The sequence below is a fragment of the Antechinus flavipes genome, chromosome 1 (assembly GCF_016432865.1).
Source record: "Antechinus flavipes isolate AdamAnt ecotype Samford, QLD, Australia chromosome 1, AdamAnt_v2, whole genome shotgun sequence".
Classification (NCBI taxonomy): Eukaryota; Metazoa; Chordata; class Mammalia; order Dasyuromorphia; family Dasyuridae; genus Antechinus; species Antechinus flavipes.
Genome location: NC_067398.1, coordinates 115,411,440 through 115,435,134, shown reverse-complemented (window position 1 = coordinate 115,435,134; position 23,695 = coordinate 115,411,440). Strand labels below are relative to the sequence as shown.

The 23,695-nt window shown below is 35.6% G+C and overlaps 1 protein-coding gene across 2 annotated transcripts; it reads right to left on the bottom strand.

The window, feature by feature from the left end:
• Positions 1-1,284: 1,284 nt before the first annotated feature.
• Positions 1,285-23,278, bottom strand: KDM8 (lysine demethylase 8). Of its 2 annotated transcripts, none has more exons than XM_051988236.1 (8): positions 23,138-23,278; positions 19,508-20,062; positions 17,421-17,587; positions 12,627-12,759; positions 9,303-9,344; positions 3,547-3,696; positions 1,630-1,722; positions 1,285-1,543 (listed from the first exon to the last, which is right to left on the bottom strand). In XM_051988236.1, exons 2-8 carry the CDS (start codon positions 19,991-19,993, stop codon positions 1,379-1,381), a joined length of 1,236 nt encoding a protein of 411 aa, XP_051844196.1. In that variant the 5' UTR covers positions 19,994-20,062; positions 23,138-23,278; the 3' UTR covers positions 1,285-1,378. The 2 variants fall into 2 exon arrangements, with proteins under 2 accessions (XP_051844196.1, XP_051844188.1); XM_051988228.1 differs by having other exon boundaries at positions 9,303-9,347; positions 23,138-23,277.
• Positions 23,279-23,695: the final 417 nt, after the last annotated feature.

Sequence of the window (23,695 nt, the reverse complement as noted above, 5' to 3'; positions counted from 1 at the left end):
AGATTCCAACACTATGTGTTTTCTACAAAGAATCTCTTTGAGGTGGTGATCAGTGGATTTTTTTCTATTTCTACTTTCCCCTCATGTTCTATCACTCCAGGACAAGGTTTCCTTTTTGGTCACAACTTTCTAGCAGTTCAATTATTTTTATATTTTCTCTTCTTGATCTGTTCTTCAGATCTGTTATTTTCTTTATGAGATATTTCATATTCTGTTCTAATTTCTCATTCTTTATAATCTATTTTATTATTTCTTGGTCTCTCATAGCTTCACTGGCTTCCCCTTGCCAAATTCTAATTTTCAGAGTTATTTTCATCTTTGAGACTTCTACCTCTTTTTTTAATTGGTTAACTTTTTTTTTCATAATCTTGTTTTTTTTTAGATGGTTTTAATTTTTTTCTTTAGTTTTTCCTCAATGTCTCTCATTTGATTTTTGAATTCTTTTTTGTGTTCTTCTATAAATTCTCTCTGGGCAGGGAACCATTTTATCTTACTGTTTGGGGTAGAAGCTTTTTTTTTTTTTTTTTTTAAATTAATTAGTGTCCTCCTCTGACGATGAATCCCAATCTTCCACATTCCCATAATGTTTCAATAATGGGATTCTTCTTTGCCAGTTAAATTTTTTAAATAAGAAGTATTAGTGTAAGCACCTCTAATTCTGGGGTGGGGGGATACTGCCTCAAAATTCTCTGCAACTCTCCATTCTGACCAGGTACCCCAAACCAAGAGCCTCACCTTCCTGCAAGTACCTACAGCCAGTAGTGCCTCTGCCCCATTGCTTCAGCACTCACCAGGTACTGGTTCCTTCTCACCCAGGGCTCTCAGCAGCACAGCTGAGCCTGGTGTTCATAATCACTGGAGGTTCCCTCAGTCTTCCCAGACTCCACAAACAGTCCTGGAGGTAAAAATCTCAGTGGTTTCTGCAGAGGCTCCAGCCCCAACCACATAGCCTGAGGCATCCCCACCAGAGTTAGCCAGGAGGTGTTTGCACTTCACAGGGGTTAATCCTGGCCTTGGGGGCTTTCTTCAGTGTTCTCAGGTTATATCTAGAGACCTCTGTTCTGCCTCAATTCTTGGCTTTTCACTAGTCTAGGTTCACCCTAAGGCACAAATTTATTCTACTTGTGGGAGAAATTGAGTGAGCTTGACATTTACCAACCTACTCAGACACCTTCCCAGAATCCTCCCCCCACTTTTTATAAATTTCAAGCAATCTGTGATACTCAAAACACATGTAGTGCCTTTTCTTGCCGTTCACTTTGGGACAGCAAAAAAGTCTAAATATTGTTTAAAAGTCCAAATTTATTGATCTTATATTACATTATCATTCTTCCTTCATGAAAAGACAAGATGTTTTAAATTACTCTTTTATTAATAATTATGACCACCAGAAACTGACAGAGAAGCTGATATCCAGAGCTCGAATATAGTGCCAATACTTAACTGGAATAAACAGAATCTGCCCAGGATTCAAAATACATGATTGATATGAGGCCTCAGTAAATTTGGGGAATTTACTTAAATTGGGATTTTCCACATCCACCTAAAAAATAAAATAAACCAATTAGTTGTGTTGTGATTATTGGAAGTAAAATGACAACATTTAAAACTATATCACAAATATTTTACTTGGCTTGTATTATGAAGAAGTTGTGTTTCATGTGGATATAAATACTCTGATTCTTGTGGAGAATACAACTGGATGTATTTCCTTCCAAGTACCTGAAAAGAGATTTTCCAGCTATTAGTTGATATTTTGGTTGTAGAAAGAATTTAATTTTAAGGTTATTAATAATATGTTATTTGTGTAATGAGCAAGCAGGGTGTCCCCAAAGTCTCACTAAATCAGTCTCACTAAATTGTTTAAGCTCTTAAAGCTTTGGATACACCCTCTCTAATCAAGGTGAACACATACAAATGAATTTAGCAGGATTTTTGCTAATTTGATACTATATATAATATATTAAGATAATGACCCTCTTTCCAGACTTTATTTGGTTTGTCTAATAGCTTTGAAACATAATATAATTGTCATTCTTAAAAGTTCCAGTTAAAGAGCTTAAATAAGAATTAAAAATAATAATCACCTTCAAATCTAATGAATATTATGGGATGAAAAAAGTACATATAATACCACTGAGGTGTCTTCTTAAAAATTTCAAATGTCATTGATACTAATTTAATTTGTTACATTGTACATTTGAAATAAAGACCACAGAATTATGGAATTCATTCAAATTGTTAAAATGCATTTTATCATGAAATTTAGTTATGACTCACTTATCATCCTCATTTAATGAACACTTAATGGTACAAGGAACTAATTTAATATAAATAATTCTATGAGAATAAATGGCATTTATACAGAGCATGGCCTTCTATTTACTATTACTATAAAAGAATGACAGCTAGCAGCAGCTAGATAGTGCAGTAGATAAAAACACTGGCTCTGGGATCAATATTCTTTTTTTTTTTTCCCTGAGGCAATTGGGGTTAAGTGACACTTGTCACACAGCTAGAAAAGTGTCAAGTGTCTGAGGTCAAATTTGAACTCAGGTCCTCCTAACTTTAGGGCTGGTGATCTATCCACTCTCCCACCTACCTACCCCCCTGGAGTCAAGATATTCTTGGGTTCAAATGTGACCTCAGACTCTTGACACTTGCTAGCTGTATGATCCTGGGTAAGTCATTTAACTCCAAGTGCCAAAAGAAGTGACAGCTACCTTAACTAATATTTTCTAATGAAAATATAGGTTCTTTTAGTGCTTTTTTATAATCTGAATTTTAAAAACTCATTATAGTTTAAAATTTCAATTTAATACAATACTGTGCTTATCAGACTAATTTAAGTAAATTTTGTTTCTTTAGGAACTTATGTAATCAGGAAAAATTTGTTAAAGTGCCTCTACTTTGTAAACTATGCCATGCTAGGTTCAAACTTAATACAAAAATAATTAGTATAGTTTTTGCCTTCAAGGAATTTATCATCTAACAGAATACAGTCTGGTAGGTGCACTTAGTAAAGATCATAATTTTCTGTCTTCTTTTCTGAGAATTTTTGTACTTATAATATATAGGGTAGGACATGTGCTCTTTTCACTTTAAATGGTTTATTAGTGAGTCAGTTATTGCTGAGTGAGTAAATTATTCCATGACCATTAGTCACCTAAGAGAGCAAATTTCTTTTAGGCCACTTAGGAAACAAACAGTAATTTACTAAATGTACCAAATGTAGCCTACTGGATTATAAAAAGTAACGTAACTAAAAAGTACTTAAATTGTGGGGGAATAAATGAGTTGGTGTATATAGAATATGGCCAATATGTAACTAAGACCTCAGGGATAAATATTATATTATAATGTATAACTCAATTAGTAAAAACAGAATTCTGTAAATGTTATAGGCTCAAAACCCAAATACATATATTTTTCATGGCTGTCAGATTTAAAAAACGTGAAGACTATACTGAAGTGAAAATGAAGATTCTTTTAAATTTAAATTCTTTAAAATCATGATTTGATGATGATAATGATAACAGTACAAACCTGGGCTAAAAAATTCTGCTGTGGATCTTGGTGAAGAGGAGAGATGGTTCCTGCTGGACCAAACCAGGCATTAATAGTTATGTCTTCTTCTTCGCCATTACCTAAACAGCAGTAATCTGGTATACAAATATCTTCCTTCAACTCTGGAATCTGTCCCAGTCAAACCAATTACAAAAGATTATAGTCAGGTGCTATATGGTAAAGACAAAAATCAGTTTCAATTATAAAAATTTAAAATAAAATTGAAGCTAGATGATTCAAGATTAAAGGCTTTGCAAGTAATATTACTTACCTATCTCAGGCTGTACAAAGGTATTTTCAGTGGGCTAACATAATCAAAATGCCATAAATATGGCATGTGGGTGAGTTAATATCCACTTAAGATTTTCATTATCTCAAATTTGTTTTATTTTCATAGCCAGACTGTGGTGTTTTGCATTTAATTTCCTAGGTTTATGGTTCTAAAAGAGATTTTTCTTTTAGGTACAAAACCAAAGCTTCCATAAAAATTTCATTAAGTTTAGGGGATGTTTCATGAGCCCATCAGGCAATCTTGAATGTTAACCTTTGACAAATATGCTCAATTTTTAAACAAGTCAAAAACCTAAGAACAAATCTATACTAATTTTCAGCCATTTCCTAATGTGATTATCTGAAAACCATAACTAACTGACAGCAGTAATAACTGCTTTCCTGCCCTTCTCAGAGTTTTACTTTATCAATCATGAACTCACAAAAGGGAAATTTTCTGAATCAGACAGTACTGAAGACATAAAAATGGGGTCACTAAGGAGACCAAGTTTGCTGTTTTGCTTATATTTTTTTCTAAGTATAATAAATATATTGAGATACTTTTCTAGTCTGGATAACAGACCCCAATAGCATAAGTATATTCAGATTTACACTTGGATTCCTGCATAATACTATCCATTTCCTCCTTATCTTAAAACTGAAAATCAGTTTTAAAAGAAGAGCTGTGGAAGAAGAAAGCAATCCTCCAAAATATCACATAAGTCATAACATCAAAAAATATTAGGTGTTAGGTGAGATTTCAAGAATTAAATTTACTTTGTTTTTCTGACATTCCTGATCACATAAGTGTCAGAAATGATTTAACCTAGTATAGCGGTGATAAGAGGTTTATATGAAAGTACAAGAGAAACTTCCCAGTGTTTATGGCAATTCTAAGTTGCAGAACTTTTGGCTGTCTAAATTAGTAGAAAAGGATTTCCTCAACAGGAATTCCTTATATCAATTAAATCACAAGTACGGACCCCTTTCTCCCCCCAAAAAAAGGTAAGAGAAGACAACTATTATTTTTCAAATATATATTAATAAATGATCCATTATTTTAGAAGTCTCGACCATACTTGAGTGTCATTAAAGTTAATAGTTCCACTGATTTATTATAAGCATTTATTAGGCACTTAGGTTCCTGGCACTATGCCACTGAGGATATTAAAAAAAAAAACATATCATATTTCTGTTATTAAAGAGCTTATATTCTAATAGCTAATAATAATAAGAGCTAACATTTATAGAGTGAGTCTTTACATATATAATACTATTTGACTGCAGTAGGGGAGACAACCATGTATATTAACTGATATGAAAATAGGAAAACATTAGTGAAGTTGGAGGATGTGGGAAAGGTCTCTTTTATGGTGACATTTTATTTCTGTTTATTACTGTTAGAATAAAATGGAAATTCCTTTCCTTTTTAAGTATTTAAAGCGCTTTCTGGCCCCTTCTTGTCTTTCTAATTTTCCTACATACTACTTCCATCCATGTCACCACGCACAGGTACTGTTTCTTCTCCAAACAGGAGAGTTAGACCCTGCCCGCCAAGAGTTCCTATCTAATAGGAGATGGCAATACTGAAAAGGGAGCTGAAAGTGGGAGAAGAGAAAGCATAAGGTGCCAGAGCATGGTAGGGATGCCTCACACAGGGAGACCAATTAGGAGGCTTTTAAATGTGACAAACACCTAATTTGTATGAATACAGAGAAGGAGATAAAAATGGGAAGTGTAGAGGTAGAAACAAGAGTTGGCAAAGGATTGAAAATGTGGGGTGTGTGAGAATGAGGAATCAAGAATGACACAGGTTTTGACTCTGGGTGACTGGAAGGATAGAATTCCTTTGACAATAAAGGCAAATATGGAAAATTATGTCAGCCAATTAGCATTTAGTAAGTGCCAGCTATGTCCCAGGTCCTGTGCTAAGTACTAGGGATAGAAAGGGAATAAAGTATGTCCCTGTTCTTGGAAGGCTCCCAATCTAGTGGAAAGGGGATGTTTGAGGGGAAAGAGAACAAGTTGTGTTTTGTACATGTTGGGTTTTGAGACACTTATGGGACATGCAGCTCAAAATGTTAATTTATTGATGGAAAGTCTTGATTGGTCCTGAAAGTAGGCAAAGCTGATAATAGTTTAGTAAAGAGTATTATTTATATATGAAGAGGGGAGGACAATAACAATTTGTTTTTATATTTTATCGTATTTATATTTTAGTTGCTTCTTTGTAAATAAAAGGCTGTTAAAGCATACAGTACAGTAAAAACAGCACTATAACTGCAGCCAAAAAAAAAAACAAGTCAAGTACTGGATTCTAATATTGATTTGCTATAAGAATTTGAGCAAATCACCTAACTTTTCTAAGCTTCATTTTCATGGGCTCCCTAGTGTGGCTTGGCACAAAGTCCTTGGTCAAACTTATTTTCACCTCTACATAAAATGAGTACATCTGGACAATGTAGCTACCAAGTTAGGTGTGGAAAAAATATCCATTTAAATCTAGTACTTAGAGTATTTCAGTATATTCTTAAGCCCAGGAATCAGAAGCTGCTAGAGTAGGACTACAGTTCTGCTACCAAAAAGAACATCACTTTTTAGGGGTAGGGTGGTACACTGGAAAGAGCAATTCCATCTGAATTCAATTTCTAAAATTTAATTGCAGCTACTGCGCAAAAGACAACAAACTAGGACTGGGAATACAAAGACAAAAAAAAAAAAACAACAAAAAACTAGTCTCTTCTTTCAAATAGCTCTACTCTGTATTTACACCATTAAAAGCCAGTATGGTAAGGTCTGGGTTCAAATCCTAGCCCTTGTACTTACTGGCTGTGCAAATTAATTATCCTGAGACTCCACTCAGATGTAAAAACAGGAATATCATATTTGCTCTGCACAATCCATTATAGAGTGGCTGCAAGAATCACATGAGAAAATATACAGAATACAATTTGTAAAACTTTAAGGGCTATTCTTCTTAATAGAATGTAAATTTCCTTATGGCAGGAAATATCTCATATTTATGTGTGAATTTCTCATATGTTGGAATATGTATATATGTCTATGTTTGTGTATACATATATATAATTTATATGTGAACAGCATTTATACATGATTATCTCATTTATCTTTATATTCTCAAGGCCAAGCATTTAACGGTATCTAGCACATATTATGTATGCACTTAATAAATAAAACTCAATAAAAATTATTGATCTGAAATATTTATTAGGAAACAAATCTTGAGTTTGTGATTTACTACCTGTGTGACCTTTGACAAATTTTTTAACTTATCTGGCCTTATTCTTAGGATATTTCTCTGCACTCTATATTCTACTGCTCTAGAATTTTTGATATATTATTAAATAATGTCTTTTTCTTTCTTTCTTTTCTCTCTCTTCTTTCTTTCCTTCCTTCTTTCTCTTTCTTTCTTTCCTTCTTTCTTTTATGACTAATGTTTTGCCAAGTTTTCCAGATTTGGTTTCAAGCATAACGAGTTTATTCCTTTCCTGCTCCTTCAGTTTTTTTTTTTTTTTTTTTTAAAGTTAAATCTTCGAATCACACTTGGGATTCCTGTATTCATTCCATCTTCTTTTCTAGGATTTCTAGATAATGCACTTATTTCTGTTTGGAATTTTATCCTGGGATTCTAGTACTCCATGGTATTTCTTCATTGTGTTAGGTATTTGTTTTCTTACTCATTTCTGCCTACAGTCTCTCACTGATTTTTTTTTTTTATTTTGTTCTCTTGGCTAATCATTTGCAACAAGGTTTCCAACTTGAAAAGATGACTAAAAATTAATACTTCATTCAGACTCTCATCTCTGAAACTACCTTATATTCTTTTGGCATTTCAGGGAAATGTTTAGCACCATCAAGCTCAGCTTCATGCTAATCTGGCAAAGTTCAATTCTCTTCTACCCTTATATTAAACTTCCCATTAGCCTGGAAATTAACTGTATTCTTTCATAGTCTGACTTTTATTTTGTGTTTTTTAATAGAAAAGTGAATCAGATGAGCTCTTATTTTTGTAATACTGGATTTATATGCACCAAATGCTAAATATCAATTGATTTATTTTCTAAGTCCACCACAGCCATACTCTGATAGCCTTGTTATGCCAAATTTTGATTTCTTGAAAGATATGATCCTATCAAGTGAAAAAATTTTGAATTTGGGTTTAGCGATGGACTTTATGTATCTATTTGAGGAGCATGCTTTCTCTGCTGAAAAAACATGAATTATTTTGACTCTAGCAATTCATGAAGCAGTTTAATAAGCAATAAAGGGACTGCAATCTCTTGGTGGATGGTCTATCTACACAGACAAATCTTGGAACTACTGAAGAAAATATTTGCTAGGAAAGTCCTGAAGTTGTGGCCCTTTCAGATGATGGAAACTATGTGGAATATGAATGGAACATATAAATGTCTAACTTTTTTTTTTTTTTTTTGCATGGACTCTTTTTTTGTAGTTAAACTATTATTCTGACAAATTCCCACAGTTTCCTAAAAAATTATCTTTAGAATATAGGGACAGTAGTATAATTTGGAAATTCCTCACTTGAAGATATGATACGATGAATACTAAATTTGGGAATCATTAAATCTTACTACTAGTTATGGCTCTGCCATTCACTAGCTGTTTGACTTTGAAAAATAGATTGCTTGCTCCATCAGGCCTGCATCATTTTGCAGATGAGGGGACTGGCTCAACTAATATCAAAATCCTTTGTAGCTCATTTTGTATTTTTGAGTGCACCCCTCATACAGATAAACTCTAAATGTCCCAGCTGGATTTAAGCTTTTCTCAACACTACTTTCACCATGTTATATTCCTGTCCAAAAAAATCATTGGTTGCCCACTGCTTGCTAACTATAGCTCCTGTCCAAAAAAGTCTGTGATTATAGCATTAAAGTCAAGATTTATTCTTGTAAAATTCCAAGGCCTCTATTATCTGGCCTAAATCTACCTATGGTTCAAATCCTATTATTCCTCCCTTCATCAAATACATGAATACATTGAGCATGTGTCTGTTGCTACCTTTTTGTTTTGTTTTGCACATTACTCTGCTCATTGAAAATGCACTTCCTCCTCCTATCTTTTTGAATCTAATTCTTCAGAACTCTAGTTCATGCCCTACTCCAGAAAGCCATCCCCACCTACTCTATAGTAAGTTTTTCTTCCTTTGAACTCCAATGGTACTTGTCTGGATCACCCATTTGGAAGTTACCATATGATGTTTATTATTATTATTGCTTTTTAAAAATCAGACCTGTGATTTTATTGGTGTACCCTTGTGGGAAAACTTCCTTTAACAATATAGCTTATTAACTGCTCTGCAATTTAGAGAGTGAGCTATTATTCACTGAGAGGTTAAGTAATTTGCTCAGGCTCACAAAACCAGCTGAGTTTGAGAGTCAAGACTTGAATCCAGAAAGAACAAATATAATCCATTTACTTACCTGATCAAATAGTTGGTGCTGAGCAAGGTATCCAATATCATTCTGCTGTTTTTGAGAAGAACAAAGAGAGGATGGTGAGGAATCAATTTGACTATATTATATATCACTTTGTGATCAAGCTATTATTTTAAAAACTATCAATTTGGACTATAACTTACTGTTCTGGGAACTAATATCCTTTACAGGAGGCATATTACAGGGGGTATATATTACAGCATACAGCTCTCCCAGCTAGATGGGTTAGATGGAGTAAAGCCTAATGGCACTGTTTGCTTTCTAATTAGCAGCTGCCATTCTTCAGTCTTCCCAATCAGTGCATTATAAATATAAATATAAATTATAAATAGCCATTTGTAAATGGCTATTTCATTTCAGTTCTAAGAAAACCCATTAGTTTGATAAAAGTGGTCATACTTAATTTCGTGTCCCAAGCTTAATATCAAGAAATATAACCAAGTTTACCCACTATATAGCTCTGTGATATAATCAGAGATAGAATCACACATTTTGGACCATGATTGAATCTGGTAATTCTGCTATTTTTGTAACAAAAGTTAGTTATTTTAATGTTCCTAAGTGAACTCTCTCTCTCTCTCTCTCTTTTTTTTTTGGCCTGGGTGTTTTAAAATTAGCATTCGAGGGATCTAAAATTTGTGGGAAAAAAAATTCAAGCTTACATTTACATATCACTTTAAAGTTTACAAGGAATTTTTATTACAGCAGTAGGCCTATAAAGCAGGCTTGTTTACATTTTAGAGATGAGGAAACTAATACATAGGTTAAATGACTCATACAAGTTCATATACTTAGTATCCAGGTTTTCTTGATATTACATTCAGTATTCTTTCTACCATATCAAACAATGTCTCTGCAGTATTGAAAGAGTAGATGGAGCACTGGGCTTGGAATCAGGAAGACTCATCTCTATGAGTTCAAATCCAATTTAGACACTTACTAGCTGGAAAGTCATTTAAATCTGCTTGCCTTAATTCCTCATCTGAAAAATGAGCTGTCACTCCAGTACCTTTCTTTCCCAAGAAAATCCTAAATGAAATTACAAGAAGTCAGATAGGACCAAAACAACAACAGATATAACATGACAGTCACTTGGAGTTGATGGTTTTGTTTGGAATATAATTCTAAGATATGGAAACATTACAGAATATATCCTCAATACAAGTCCTGCTTAGATGCCTCATTATGGGATGATGATAGCTCTGAGTTTTTGAAGGCTATGGTCATAGAGCACAAATCTACTAAATTTTACCAAGTTGGAAAGGAGCTCAGTGACCACTCAGAGTAGCTAAACACATATATAAAAGTCCTTTCTAAAACATATCCAAATGGTTATCTAGTCATTATTTGCTTCAAGACTTCCAGTAAAAGGGAATTATTTGTTACTTTCCAAGGCAATCTTTTAATTTTTTGGATATCTCTATTATGAAGTTTTTCCTTATGTCAAATCTAAATATGCTTCTTTGCAACATCAACTCCTCATCCCTAGTTCTGCCTTTAGGGAGGCTAGCAGAAGTAGAATAATCTTACTATCCATGACAGCCCTTTAATTACTTGAAGACAGCTGTTGTGTTTCTCTGACATCATCTTTCTAGGCTAAAATTTCCCATGATTCCCTGATTAGGATGGGAAAAAGGCTTGACTGCTGCTTTTTATTCTGCCATCCTAAAAGCAAATCCATAAGGAAAACAATATTTATAAATCAGAATATATAAAATAAACATAAAGTAAGCGAAGTTAATGTTAAAGGGAATGGCAGTAGTCCAAGCTGGTTAAAAACAGCTAATTTAGGAAGGTGTCTCAATTGTAATACATTACTTCCTGCCAATTAATATATAATGTGTGTGTGTGTGTGTGTGTGTGTGTGTGTGTGTGTGTGTGTGTGAGAGAGAGAGAGAGAGAGAGAGAGAGAGAGAGAGAGATTATTCAATGCTCACCATGTTTAACACCACTCAATTCTTTTCTCAAAGAAGTATGTCTGTGAGACTTCTGTGTAGAATACAAATTTTTGGCACTTCATTCTTAACTCTCGAAATTGTATTTTCTCCCTTTTTTTTTTATTTACAATCTTTTTCTTTTTCTTTTCTTTTTTAATTTAATTTTATTTTATAATAACTTTTTATTAACAGAATCCATGCCAGGATAATTTTTTTACAACATTATCCCTTGCACTCGCTTCTGTTCTGATTTTCCCCCTCCCTCCCTCCACTCCCTTCCCTAGATGGCAAGCAGTCCTATATATGTTAAATATGTTGCAGTACATCCTAGATACAATATATGTTTGTAGAACTGAACAGTTCTCTTGTTACACAGGGAGAATTGGATTCAGAAGGTAAAAATAACCTGGGAATTTCTCCCATATTTTTCAACACCTATCCAATAAAGTCACTGAATATGAAAGTATATGTTAATTTATTTTGAAGGTTTTTATTTTTTTCAGATTTTTTTCCTACCTGTTCACTTCTGAAATAATGACATGAGGTATAATTATTTTCATAGCCATCTTCTGCAAACAGTTATGAGCATACAAGATAACCAAATATTTCATGAAATGTCACTTATTGCTTTCAGGCACATAAATGTAAAGTCAATGAGCTCTTTTATTTGCCTTTCCAAGGAGAACCTGTGAGCCATCTTTTCATTTAGCTGTAACTTTTTACTGTCTTCTGGGTTTCTTTATGAGAATGTAATGATTGATATAATTCCATGGATAAATATTTCATTTGTAATACAACAAAAGCTAAAATAATTTTATAGATAGCCTAAAAATTATGATTCTTAGTATTCTCTGCCTACTTTGGCTCTATTCTGCCACTATTACTATAGAAACAGAGGAGCCTGCATGGAATTGAAGGTTATTTTGTATTTTAACTTGTACCATGTGTTGTAATGCCCAAACATTTCATCACCATGTAATTAGTCTACTGGTTACATCATTTCCATATTAAGCTATGCTTGTCTGTGGAAGATAGATGTTCTTATATGGTAGAACATTATCGAGCCTGTGCTCTATTGATAAAGCATTCCAGAACTCAGGGTCAACTCAATGCCACAATGAAATAAGTATAACAGTAAGAATTTGTGAAAAAACAGGTCACATAGGTCCTAAAACTTCCAAATGTTCCAGTTTCTATCTCCTGGTATATCTGATTGCTTAACTCTAGTCTATCCCATTGAAACTAAGAAGTTGCCTGTGGCATTTATAGCCCTATTTCCATGGATTTCTTTAAATTTCAGTGCATGAGGAGACTTGTCAAAAAAGTAGTAATTTATCTTTTTATAAGCACTTAAAGAAAAAAAAGAACAAACCTCATTCACAATATATTTGCTGATAAATTCATTGACAGTCATGAGGCTTTGAGACCATTCTTCATCAGTGTACTTGGACCCTACTTCCACTGGAACAGTTCGACAGCCAGCTATTTCTTGAATATAATCCAAACTATTAGAAAGAAATGCATATAAGTTTGGAGTTTATTTGTAAAAAAGTCTTTGGGCCTGCAAGAACTTTCATCAGCTAAACAATTCTCTCTCTATCAATCCTTTTCCAATGCTTTCGATATTTTACAGTGTTCCCTCAACACAAATATCAATGAAAATATAATACAAGTCAAAAGGCTGAATTTATTCATCTTTCTTTAAACCTGCTGCAAAATTTCCACCAGGATCAATGCAATATTATTTTGATCCTAGGTATGCAAATATTTGCACAGTTTTGGTCAATTTCCTGGTTTCTTCCCATGTCATTTTCAATCTCGATAAAAGAGATTGGGGAAATGTAAACTCAAGGTACAAATATAGCAAGGTTTATGATAACTGAGACGTTTATTAATCTAAGGAAATTTTTGTTGTCTACAACTCAAGGATATTTACCCTCCCAACTAGGTGAAGAGTATTGTTTCTTTGATCTCAGCATACCTTCCTTTTTCTTCAGGAATGCATATACTTTGGCTGTCACAAAATTTTTAATGTCTCTTTCCCATATTTACTAATGAAACTGACCTAAAATCAACACATTCCTAACTGAAACATTAGATTGTTTATTCCCTATAGCAATGTGGGGCAATGAGGTGGTATAGTGGATAAAGCAACTGGGCTTGAAATCAGGAAGACATTATTAAGCTTCTACTAGGGCTAAGCACTGGAGATTTGAAGAAAGGCAAAAGAAGTCTCTAGGAATTCACAATCTTAATTCACATGCAAACAACTATGGACAGACAAGCTATATACAGGATAAACTGGAAATAATTGAAAGAAGGAAGGCACTAGAATTAGAGAAATGGGAAAGCTTCCTATAGAAGTTAGGATTTAAGCTGAGATTTGTGGGAAGTCAGGAGGCAGAGAGAGAAAGTGGAAGAGCATTGTAGAGACAGGACAACCAGGGAAAAAGTTGGGGGTTGAGAAAAGGAATGTCATTTATATAAGGAATATCAAGGAGGCCCCAGATCACTGAATCAGAGGTTGTATGTGTGTGTATAAAGTATAAGAAGATAGAGAAGATGCTAAGGAGGCTGATTAAAAAGTTTTGAACACCAAAAGGAAGATTTAATATTTGATCCTGGAAATAATGGGGAGCCACTGAACTTTACTGAGTAGTGGAGTGACATGGTCAGCTCTTTTTAGGAAGGTTAATTTTGACAGCTGAGTGAAGGATGGACTGGAGGAAGAGAGATTTATGATAGGGAAGCTACTTAATATTCCCACTTTGAGGTAATGAGGGTCTGTACCAGAACGATACCAGATAGCTAGGAAACATAAATGATAGAGCACTGGGCCTGAAGTCAGGAATATTCATTTTCCCCAAGTTCAAATCGGGCTTCAGATTACTTACTACCTATGGGACCCTGGGCAAGTCCCTTAACCCTACTTGCCTTAGTTTCTCATCAGTAAAAAATGAGCAAGAGAAGAAAAAATGGCAAGCCATTCTGGAATCTTTGTCCAGAGAACCCAAAATGGGGTTTTGAAGAGTCAAACATGACTGCAAGGATTAACAATAACTACACCAAACAAGGTAGTAGCAGTGGCAGAAAGGAGAAGAGGAAATATATAAAGGTAAAATGGGAATAATAATACCACTTGGTTGTTGTGAAGATCAAATGAGATACTTATTAAGTGCCTGGCCACAGTGTAGGCACTGTACCTAGATGTTAATTGCTGTTCTTATTACAATCACATTATTGTTAAATATTATGAAGGTAAAATCAACAAGCCTTGGAGGGGATGAGAATGACGCTTAGATTGCAAGCCTAGGGGACTTAGAGGCTAGTGGTACCCTTCCTAGAAAGAGGGAAGTTAGGAAGAAAGGAAGGCTTAGGGAAAGATAATGAGTTCCATTTTGGACATGTTAAATTTAAGATGTCTATAAGACACTTAGAGATATCCAAAAGGTAAAGAAGATGTGAGACTGCAGGTCCAAAGAGAATTCAGTCTGGATAAGAAGATCTAAGAATCATCAATATAGAGATAATAACTATGAAAGCTGAGGGAATTACCTAGGGAAGTGGAATAGAAGGGAAAGCGGAGAGGTCCCAAGACCCTGGGGGACACCCACAGTTAGGAGTCCTGCCCACAATGGAGCCTGAAAAGGCACAGTGAGGCAGGTAGGAGAACCAGGGGTTAGGAATGTCATGAAACCTGGAGAGAAGAAAGTATCAAAAAGAAGAAGCTGGACATGGATTAACAGTGTCAAAAACCAGAGAGGCCAAAAAGGATGGCGAATGAAAAAATATCCATTAGACTGGGCAATTAAGAGGTCTCAAATAACTTTGCTGAGAGCTGAAGACAGAGGCCACATGATAAACAATTAAGAAGAAAGGGAGAGGGAAGTACGTGGAAGCAAAAGGAAGAAGAGGCGGAATGAAAGCTAGCAGAGAGGGATGAATTAGGCAAGGGTTTTTTGCAGGGTGGGGAAAATATAGGCATGTCTGTAAACAATAAGGAAGTAGCAGGTAGACAGGGAGGGACAAGATAAGTGAGAGAGTGGGAGGTGGGTGCTGTCATCTCCATGTCACAGCTGAGGAAACCGAAGAAAGGATTTGTGACTTGTTCTGGATCATACACCAGCAAATGTGTAAGGCAGGATCCAGACGCAGGCCTTCCTGACTCCAAGTCCAGCACCCCATCCACTGAGCCACCTTCCTGCCTTGTCTCTTGGAGGCGCAGCGGACATTTAGTGCTGGAGTTAGGGAAGCTATATAATGCAGATCCACAAATTGGGGGTTTTCCCTCTAACTACTGGGAGGATGAAGCGAGATAGCAACAGTGGAGAATCCCGGGTCATCACGAGTTCCTAGATTTAGTCTTCTGGAAAGAAGAGGGGCAAGCATATTTCTCTGGAGCTAGAGGAGCAGTGATGGATTAAATCAGGGTGTGGGAGAAGGAAACCAGGATCTCTTCTATTAATTAGAGGAGGTAACTATCAGCTAGCTATTCAGACTGTAAAACCCCAATGGGAAGCAGAGAATGCTGTCTGTCTAGCAACTGCAAATTCCTTCTGAAGAGTTAGGACTGTAGGTGTGGAAGAAGGCATACAGGAAACTCAGGTATAGTGGGAGGGAGCCTTTGGTGCCCTAAAAAAAATTCCCTTTTTTCTGGAAAGCTCCAGAAACACACAACAATCTCCAGTTTGTTTCTATTCCAAAATAAGTCCAAATCACAGGATAGTGCAATGATTCTCAAGGACTGTATAGGTATCCAGGTTGAGGTAGCTGGGAAAGTGGGAGATGGCCCACCAGAAGAGGAAAAAAAATAACATACAGCCATAATAAATCTTTTCCTGTCTGTAAAATAAAATGAATCTCATTTTTTTGTGATATTATTTGATGCTGTGTCTAGCATTTACAAATTCATTTCTTGAAGTGTTCATAATATACAGTCATGAAGTTTCATGTAGTCTATAAATCTTTAGCTTTTGTCACTCCTTCCTGAACCATGCTTTCCTCTATATTTCTCACTAACCTCAATTTTTCTAATCTTTGTGTTGAAGCAATAACTTTTGTGGTCATATAAGTATATATTGATTTAATTTGGAGAGCCTTATAGGGTTTTTCACATAATTTTTTCTTCTATTCTTTATAATAATGTCAGTATGTAAGGTATAATTATTTTTGTGGTAGTCTCCTTGCAAATACTTATCATGAGTACTGCAAGATGAGATGATCAATATCCCCTGAAAAAAATGTTTCCTGTTGCCTTTGGGTATAAGACAAATTCAATGCCAGCAACTCCTTTTTTTGCTCCTCCAAAGACTATCTACAAGCCTTCTTCTAGTTAGTTGCAACTTATTTGTTCTTTTAATTTTATTTATAGGAGAATATAAAAAGTGTAAGATTTGAGTCCTCTACTAAGATGACCACTCTTTGGTCATTAGACAAGGATCTCCCATTTAGCGTAATTAATTAATGTTTATAGATAGTCTAAAAAATGATTCCTACCACAATCTGTTACTTTCCCTGTTACTCTGCTGCTGTCACTGAAGAAAGAAGGCCACAGGGGACCAAGAATCATTTTATATCTTTCTTTGTTTCATGGTTTCCATGGCCAAAGAATTCATCACCAAGTAGTCAGTTTATAGGTAATAAAACTCTTGACAATTAGATAAGCTGGTCCTCAGAAAGTAGATTTAGTCTGTTGCTAGACATTCTGGGGTGATAATAATCCTTTCTATTGTATAATAAAGCCCCTCATAATCATGATAATAATAATAACTCACATTTCTATGCTGTTTTAAAGTTGACAAGCCAGTTTCCTCATAATACTTCTGTAGAACTATTAACTCTATTTTACAGATGGGGAAACTGAAGCCCAGAGCAGTAAGTGCTCATAAGGGTCTGAATTAGTATAAAAGAAACCTAAGACTTAAACATAGTCACAAGAAATATTTCTATGAGAAGGAAAAAAAAAAGTTTAGAATAATCTTCCAATCTTTGTTACAGAATAAGAGAACCAAATGATTTTTAAAATCATAAATAGAAATCCTTAGATTCAGTGGTAACTTGTTTATTGAGTCTTGGGATTTAGGTTTGTAGCATAAGGATTCATCAATCTACTGGGGAGGCACAAAATGGCAGAAATGACAGCAACTTATTTACTTTTACCGCTTACCTCCATTTCTTCATGCATGGCCAATGGTTAGCAATCCCCTCCAAAATAACAGGCTTTTGTGGAATCAAATAATTTTTCCTAAAAAATTCAAGTGAAGGGCATTGTAATCGTGGAACTGCAGTTTCTAATTTCACAGCTGGAGTCAATGGAGGGTCACTCCTGGTTTTCTATATATAAAAATAGAATCCGAGTCACAACCATCTGTATTTACATGTAGTTAACACAAACTCAAGAAAGTACCTATTTTCTAGCAGGGGAGGGAAAGAAAAGGTAATTTCTAAGGAAAATCACTATAAAAATATATAAAATTCCCAAGAAATACCTATTTTAGATATCCTGTATCTCTTCCCAAAGGTAAAAGATATATAAACAATATTCAGGGTCAAAAGTTCATTAAAAAGGATGGATTTTCCCCTACAATACATAATCTTTATTTGGATCAACTCAATCTCTTTCCATCAGGCTCTAGCTCTCTGCTTATGTTACTGTTTATATCTTCTCATGTCCTTTCTGCCTTCCTATATGACTTAGAATTTAGGAAGGGGTCTTTAAGATTCCTTCATTTTACATACACAGTCACTGAATCCTGGAAAAGTTAAGAGGCCCAAAGTCACAAAGGTAAATAGAGGCAGAATTTGAACCATTTCTGATAAGTAGCCAAGTGGCTCAGTGAATAGAGCTGGGTCTGTAGTCCTGAAGACCCATGTTAAAATCCTTTTAAATTTTAAATTAATTAATTTTTATATTACGTTGATTTCTGAATATATCTCTCCATGATTCTCCTTCCTAGAGAGTCATCCCTTATAATAAAGATTTAAATGGAAAACAGGGAAAAAAGCAGATCATAAGAGAATCATTTGGTTTTCTTATTCTATAATACAGACTGCAAGGTTATTCTAAACTTTTTTCCTCTTCTTATAGAAATATTTCTTGTGGGTGTGCTTATATTTTAGGTCTCTTTTATATAAATTCAGACCTTTATTAGCACTTCACTCTGACACTAGCTCTGTAGGTAACAAGTTGTTAACCTCAACATCTTCCTTTGTTAAATGGCGATGATACTAGCATTTACAAACCGTTTCTTATTAAGCTATGTGTTTTCCTCAGTACTTAGAACAGTTCCTGTAACATAGTAGGTAATTATAAATGTCGGCTGAATTCCTTTACTGTTTCAGCCAATATGCATGTTTCCTTCTTTGAATTCCTATTACACTTATAATCTATAATATACACTTCATCACTTAAATCATATTCTGACTTAAGCTATTATATATAATTTTTCCATTTCTGCTGTCTTTTCCTAAGGGCAAAAAACATATACATTTCTTTCATATTTCTCATAGCACAGAACTTAAAAACACTTTTTGAATGAATGATTGATCATTTGAACCGAGGCCATTAGGCATCAAGTATAGGTAGAATAGCTACTACAGCTTTAGTGTAGGGATATGAAAATAATGTAAGCTGGCTGATTCTGATACTTTTAAACAACTCAGATTTAAACCAACTCATAAACCCTGCTTGAAGGTATTCTTTGGCAAAACACATTTAAGGTATTGATGCTAACTAACACATCTCTGGAGCTATAATAAAAGCATCTCAAAAAAATTCCATATACTCAAATGACAACATCCATGAGTCAGAAAAAGTTTGTAGCAATTTCCATTATAAACTTAATAACAGGAAACAAAATAGAAGCAGATGTAACAAGAAAAGTGAGTGATAATTCAGCCAGCTGACCAATAAAGAGTACAAAATGGACTAAAAGCTGCTGCAACTCACTCCTACAATATGTTTGAGGTGTTTCTCTTTGAGACCATAAACACTGTATCAAAAAAAAAAAAAAGGTAATGGAAAATTGCTGCTGTAGGAATTACAAATAAACCAAGAAAATGGGCTGAGATGTTCCATTTACAAAATCAGTATCTGCCTCAAGATAACATGTTCTATAGTTTATCAACCATGGATAGCTCAGATCAGTGGATCAAAGACAGTGAGTCTGGAAGGAATCTGGGATTCTGCTTACTGGGAACCACTATGTTACAATCTATTACATGTAATTCAGTAACAATCTCTCAAATTAATACCTTTATACTCAGTTCCTCAATCCTGGTTTCAGAATGTCTCTTTCCATGTTGAAGATGCTTCTGAAGGACATTGACAACTTTAACCAAAATGTTCCCCAGTATGGATGCTCCCATCAAGAGACCCATGTCACAGACTCTTATTGCTTCTGCTATGTCATCAGTTTTAAGGCACACACAAAGTGCTTTCAAAAGACATCCATAAGAATAAACTCTCCTCCACTCTTTGTCCACATCCTTCCAAGTTCCAGTATTAAGTTTTTCCCAAGAATAATCTATTATTATTTCACTTGTCTTCAGACATTCATTCTTTTTTTCTTCGTAGAAAAACTCTCTTGCTTGATGAAGTAATACCACTACACTTTTTTCAATCTTCTCACTGAAATCCAACTTGAGACCCTCTTTGGTCGGTGGAAGCAAAGCCCTGAGTTCTTCTGAGAGGGAATATCTTGCTGATATCTTATTGTCAGAAAGACTGGCTCCTGACATCTCATCCACAGAGATGGCTTAGTTTGCTTAATAGCTTCTTTCTTCTCAACAATGATCTTCCTGAATTTGCTGTTAGGAAACAAACAAAAATTACACACCACAGAAAACCCTTCTTTACACTAACTAATGTCTTCATCATAACTTTACTATCACTGACATATTCAAGGCACAATGCTTGGAAAACAGTAAGCACTTAAAACCTTTTCATTGTGCTCATTCACAGACCAATACAGCAGTAAACATAGCTTTTCTTAGCAAAGTTTCTCAAACTGGGGGATCATAATCCCATAAAAGGTTGTGTAATTAGATTTGGGAGATCATGAAATTAAGATTTATTATCAGTAAATGTTTGATTTGTATATGTATTTTATATCACTATATACTCAGGGTCTCAGAAAAATTTCTCAGGCAAAAAGTGGTCATAAAAGGAAAAAGTTCAAGAGGCCCAGAATCATACCACCTTACAAGAAGTGAAAACTTACAGGTCCCTATAAATCTCTCTGAAAACAGCTACCCCAAATCCCTGAAACCTGGGACAGTATATTTTCATCTTGGAAGCAAATCCTTCTTTTAACACGGAGTTAAAAGTCAATAAATAGGCTGGAAAACTGAGCAAACAACAGAAAAAAGATTCTGACCATAGAAACTTACTATAATGACGAGAAAGATCAAAACACATACTTAAAAGATGATGAGTCAAAGTTCTTATATTCAAAGCCTCCAAGCAAAATATGAATTGGTGTTAGGTCACAGAAGAGCTCAAAAAGAATTGTGAAAGTCTAGGAAGAGAGGTAGAGGAAAAATTGGGAAGAAAAATGAGTGATACACAAAAATCATGAAAAAAAGAGGGAACAGCTTGGTAAAGAAGATACAAATAAATTATGAAGAAAATAACATCTTAAAGTTAAAGGGTAAAAGAGGTACAAAAAGCCAAAGAAGAAAGGAATGCCTTGAAAAGCAGAATTAGCCAAATGGAAGAGGCACAAAAATTCATTGAAGGAAAAAAAAAATCTTTAAAAAACCAGAATTGAATAAATGAAAAAGGCACAAAAGCTCAATGAAGAAAACATCTAGAAAAGATAATTTAAAAATTCTGAAAGAACTGATCAAAAAAAGGCCCTAGACATCATCTTTCAAGAAACATCAAGGAAAACGGTCCTGATATTCTAGAAACAGGATAAAATAGAAATTGAAAAAGATCCCAACATGAAGCCTCCCAGGAATATTACAGTCAAATTTCAGAAATCTCAGGTCAAGGAAAAAAATACTGCAAGCTGCCAGAAAGAAACAATTCAAATATTGTAGGGCCACAGTCAGGATTTAGCAGTTTCTACATTAAAGGGTGGGCCTAGAATAAGTTATTCCAGAGGACAAAACAGCTAGTATCACAACTAAGAATCACCTTCCCAGCAATACTGAACATAATTCTTAAGAGGTAAAAATGGATAACCAATGAAATAGAAGACTTTCAAGAATTTTTGATAAAAAGACTTGAACTGACTTTCAAATATAAGACTCAAGAGTAGCATCAAAAGATAAACAGGGAAGCGAAATCACAAAGGACTTAATAAGGTTAAACTGTTTATATTGCTATATGGAAAGATAATTCTTGTAACTCAAGAACTTTTTAGGACAGTTAGAAGGAATATGTATAGACAGAGGATACAAATGTGAATCAAATACGAAGGTATGATGTCTAAAAAACAAAATTTAGAAGTGAGAGAGAAATGTACTGGGAGAATAGAAAAAAGGAGAGGTAGAATGGGATAAATTATTTTACAAAAACAAAAAAAGAGGCAAAGAAAAAAGTTTTTACAGTGGAGGAAGCTGAAGCTGAGTGAGTAAATGTTACTCATCAGAATTACCTCAAAAAGGGAATCACATACACACTTAGTTGGGTATAAAAATCTCTCTTACCTACAGGAAAGTAGGAGGAGACTGGATAACAGAAGGGTATAGAAGGGCTGACAGGACGGAGGGCAGATTGGGGGCAGGAGAATTAGAAGCAAAACATTCTTGAGATTGGACAAGGTAAAAGGAAAAATAGAATAGAATAAACAGGGAAGTGAAAAGGATAGAGGGGAATAGAATGAGCAATAGTAACTGTGAAAACAATTTTGAAGCAAGTTTTTCTGATAAAGGCCCCATTTCTCAAATGTTTTTAGAACTTTAGAAAATAAGAGCCATTTGTTAGTTGATAAACGAGCTAAGATATGAACAGTTTCCGGATGAAGCAAAGATATCTATAGTCATTAAAAAAAATGTTCTAACTCACTATTGATTGGAGAAATGCAAATTAAAATAATTCTGAGATGCTACCTCATTTCCATTAAATTGGTTAACAGGACAGAAAAGGGAAATGACAAATGTTGGAGGGGATGTGGAAAAAATGAGTTATTAATGCACTGTTGGATAGAGTTGTGAATTGATTCAACCATTCGTAGTTCAACAACCGCTTCTGAAACCCCTGAGGTATGAGCCTCTCGGACCCAACAGGGTGCCGAAGAGGTCGCAGCTCCCATTTATAGGCAAATAGTTATTTCACAGATCCCCGAGACTGGACTGGTGGGAGAGAAGGGGGTGCAGGGAAGCCCCCACCCCCCCAAATGAGAGGAGCCCTTCTTCATGAATCCTGACGACTTATTTAGGCCCAGAGAGAGGCAGGAACTTGCCCAAAGACACACAGCATCGATCCAAATCCCACCCCTGTTCTAGTAGAAACTGTCTCCGGGCCCAAAGGCTTCGGGCCTCGGGGATGGATCCAGGCATAATGTGTCAGCTGGACAACGCAAGCCTGAGAGGGAGACACGTGAGGAACCGGAGCAGCCACGCAAGCGTCGCAGCAGCGAACACAAGCTCCTACACAGCGCAGGCGTAGCAAACCCCACTTAAATCACACTGCGCAGGTGTACAAAGATCAGCCACTCCTCCTTACCCTCCCTCCCCCCCACCCCCGCGGCCGCCTAACGCAGCCTCTCTACTGCGCAGGCGCAGCGTGCCCACTCAAGGCCACTTTCCGAAAGCTGGTCTTAGGTGTCGCGCACGCGTCGTAATCTCCAGTTTCCTAACTCGTAGTTTCCCCTCTTAACTGCGGCCTTGTGGCCAGCAAGCTTTTCTCCGATATCCTCGCTGTGCCATCCTCACCGGTTTCTGGCTTTTACGGTGCAGTTCGTCTTCGTCCTTCCGGGTATGAAACACGTGAAATTGTATCGATCCCTCCGAATTTCCCTTTGCCGCTAGGCTACGCTCCTAGCAGAATACCGAGCGATCGATCGTCCCGCTGAGCCTGCCCCTCCCAACACAAGAGGGAGGAGCATCCTCTGGGTGGGATAGGAAGGAGGAGGGAGCTACGGGAAAGGAATTTGAAAAACTGGAATGGTCTTGGCTGAGCCTAAGATCCAATTCTGCCACCTACTAGGTGGGTACCTTTTGGCAGATCGTTTGCAGGCATTCCCTTTCCCTTTGTGTAAAACGAGGTATTTGTAGTAGGGAATCTCACAGGTCCCTTCTGGCCCCCACGTTCTCTAGGTAACATATTCTAAAGCAGTATGACTTTTGCTCACACAACTCTCCAACAGACTTATATAAAATAGGTGTAATATCTCCCTCTGATATTTACTAGGTGAAAATAGTCAAGTCTCTTAATTAGGAAATCGACTCCTCCCTCATCCCTTAGTGAGATCAGTCCTAGAGTTTCCCCAG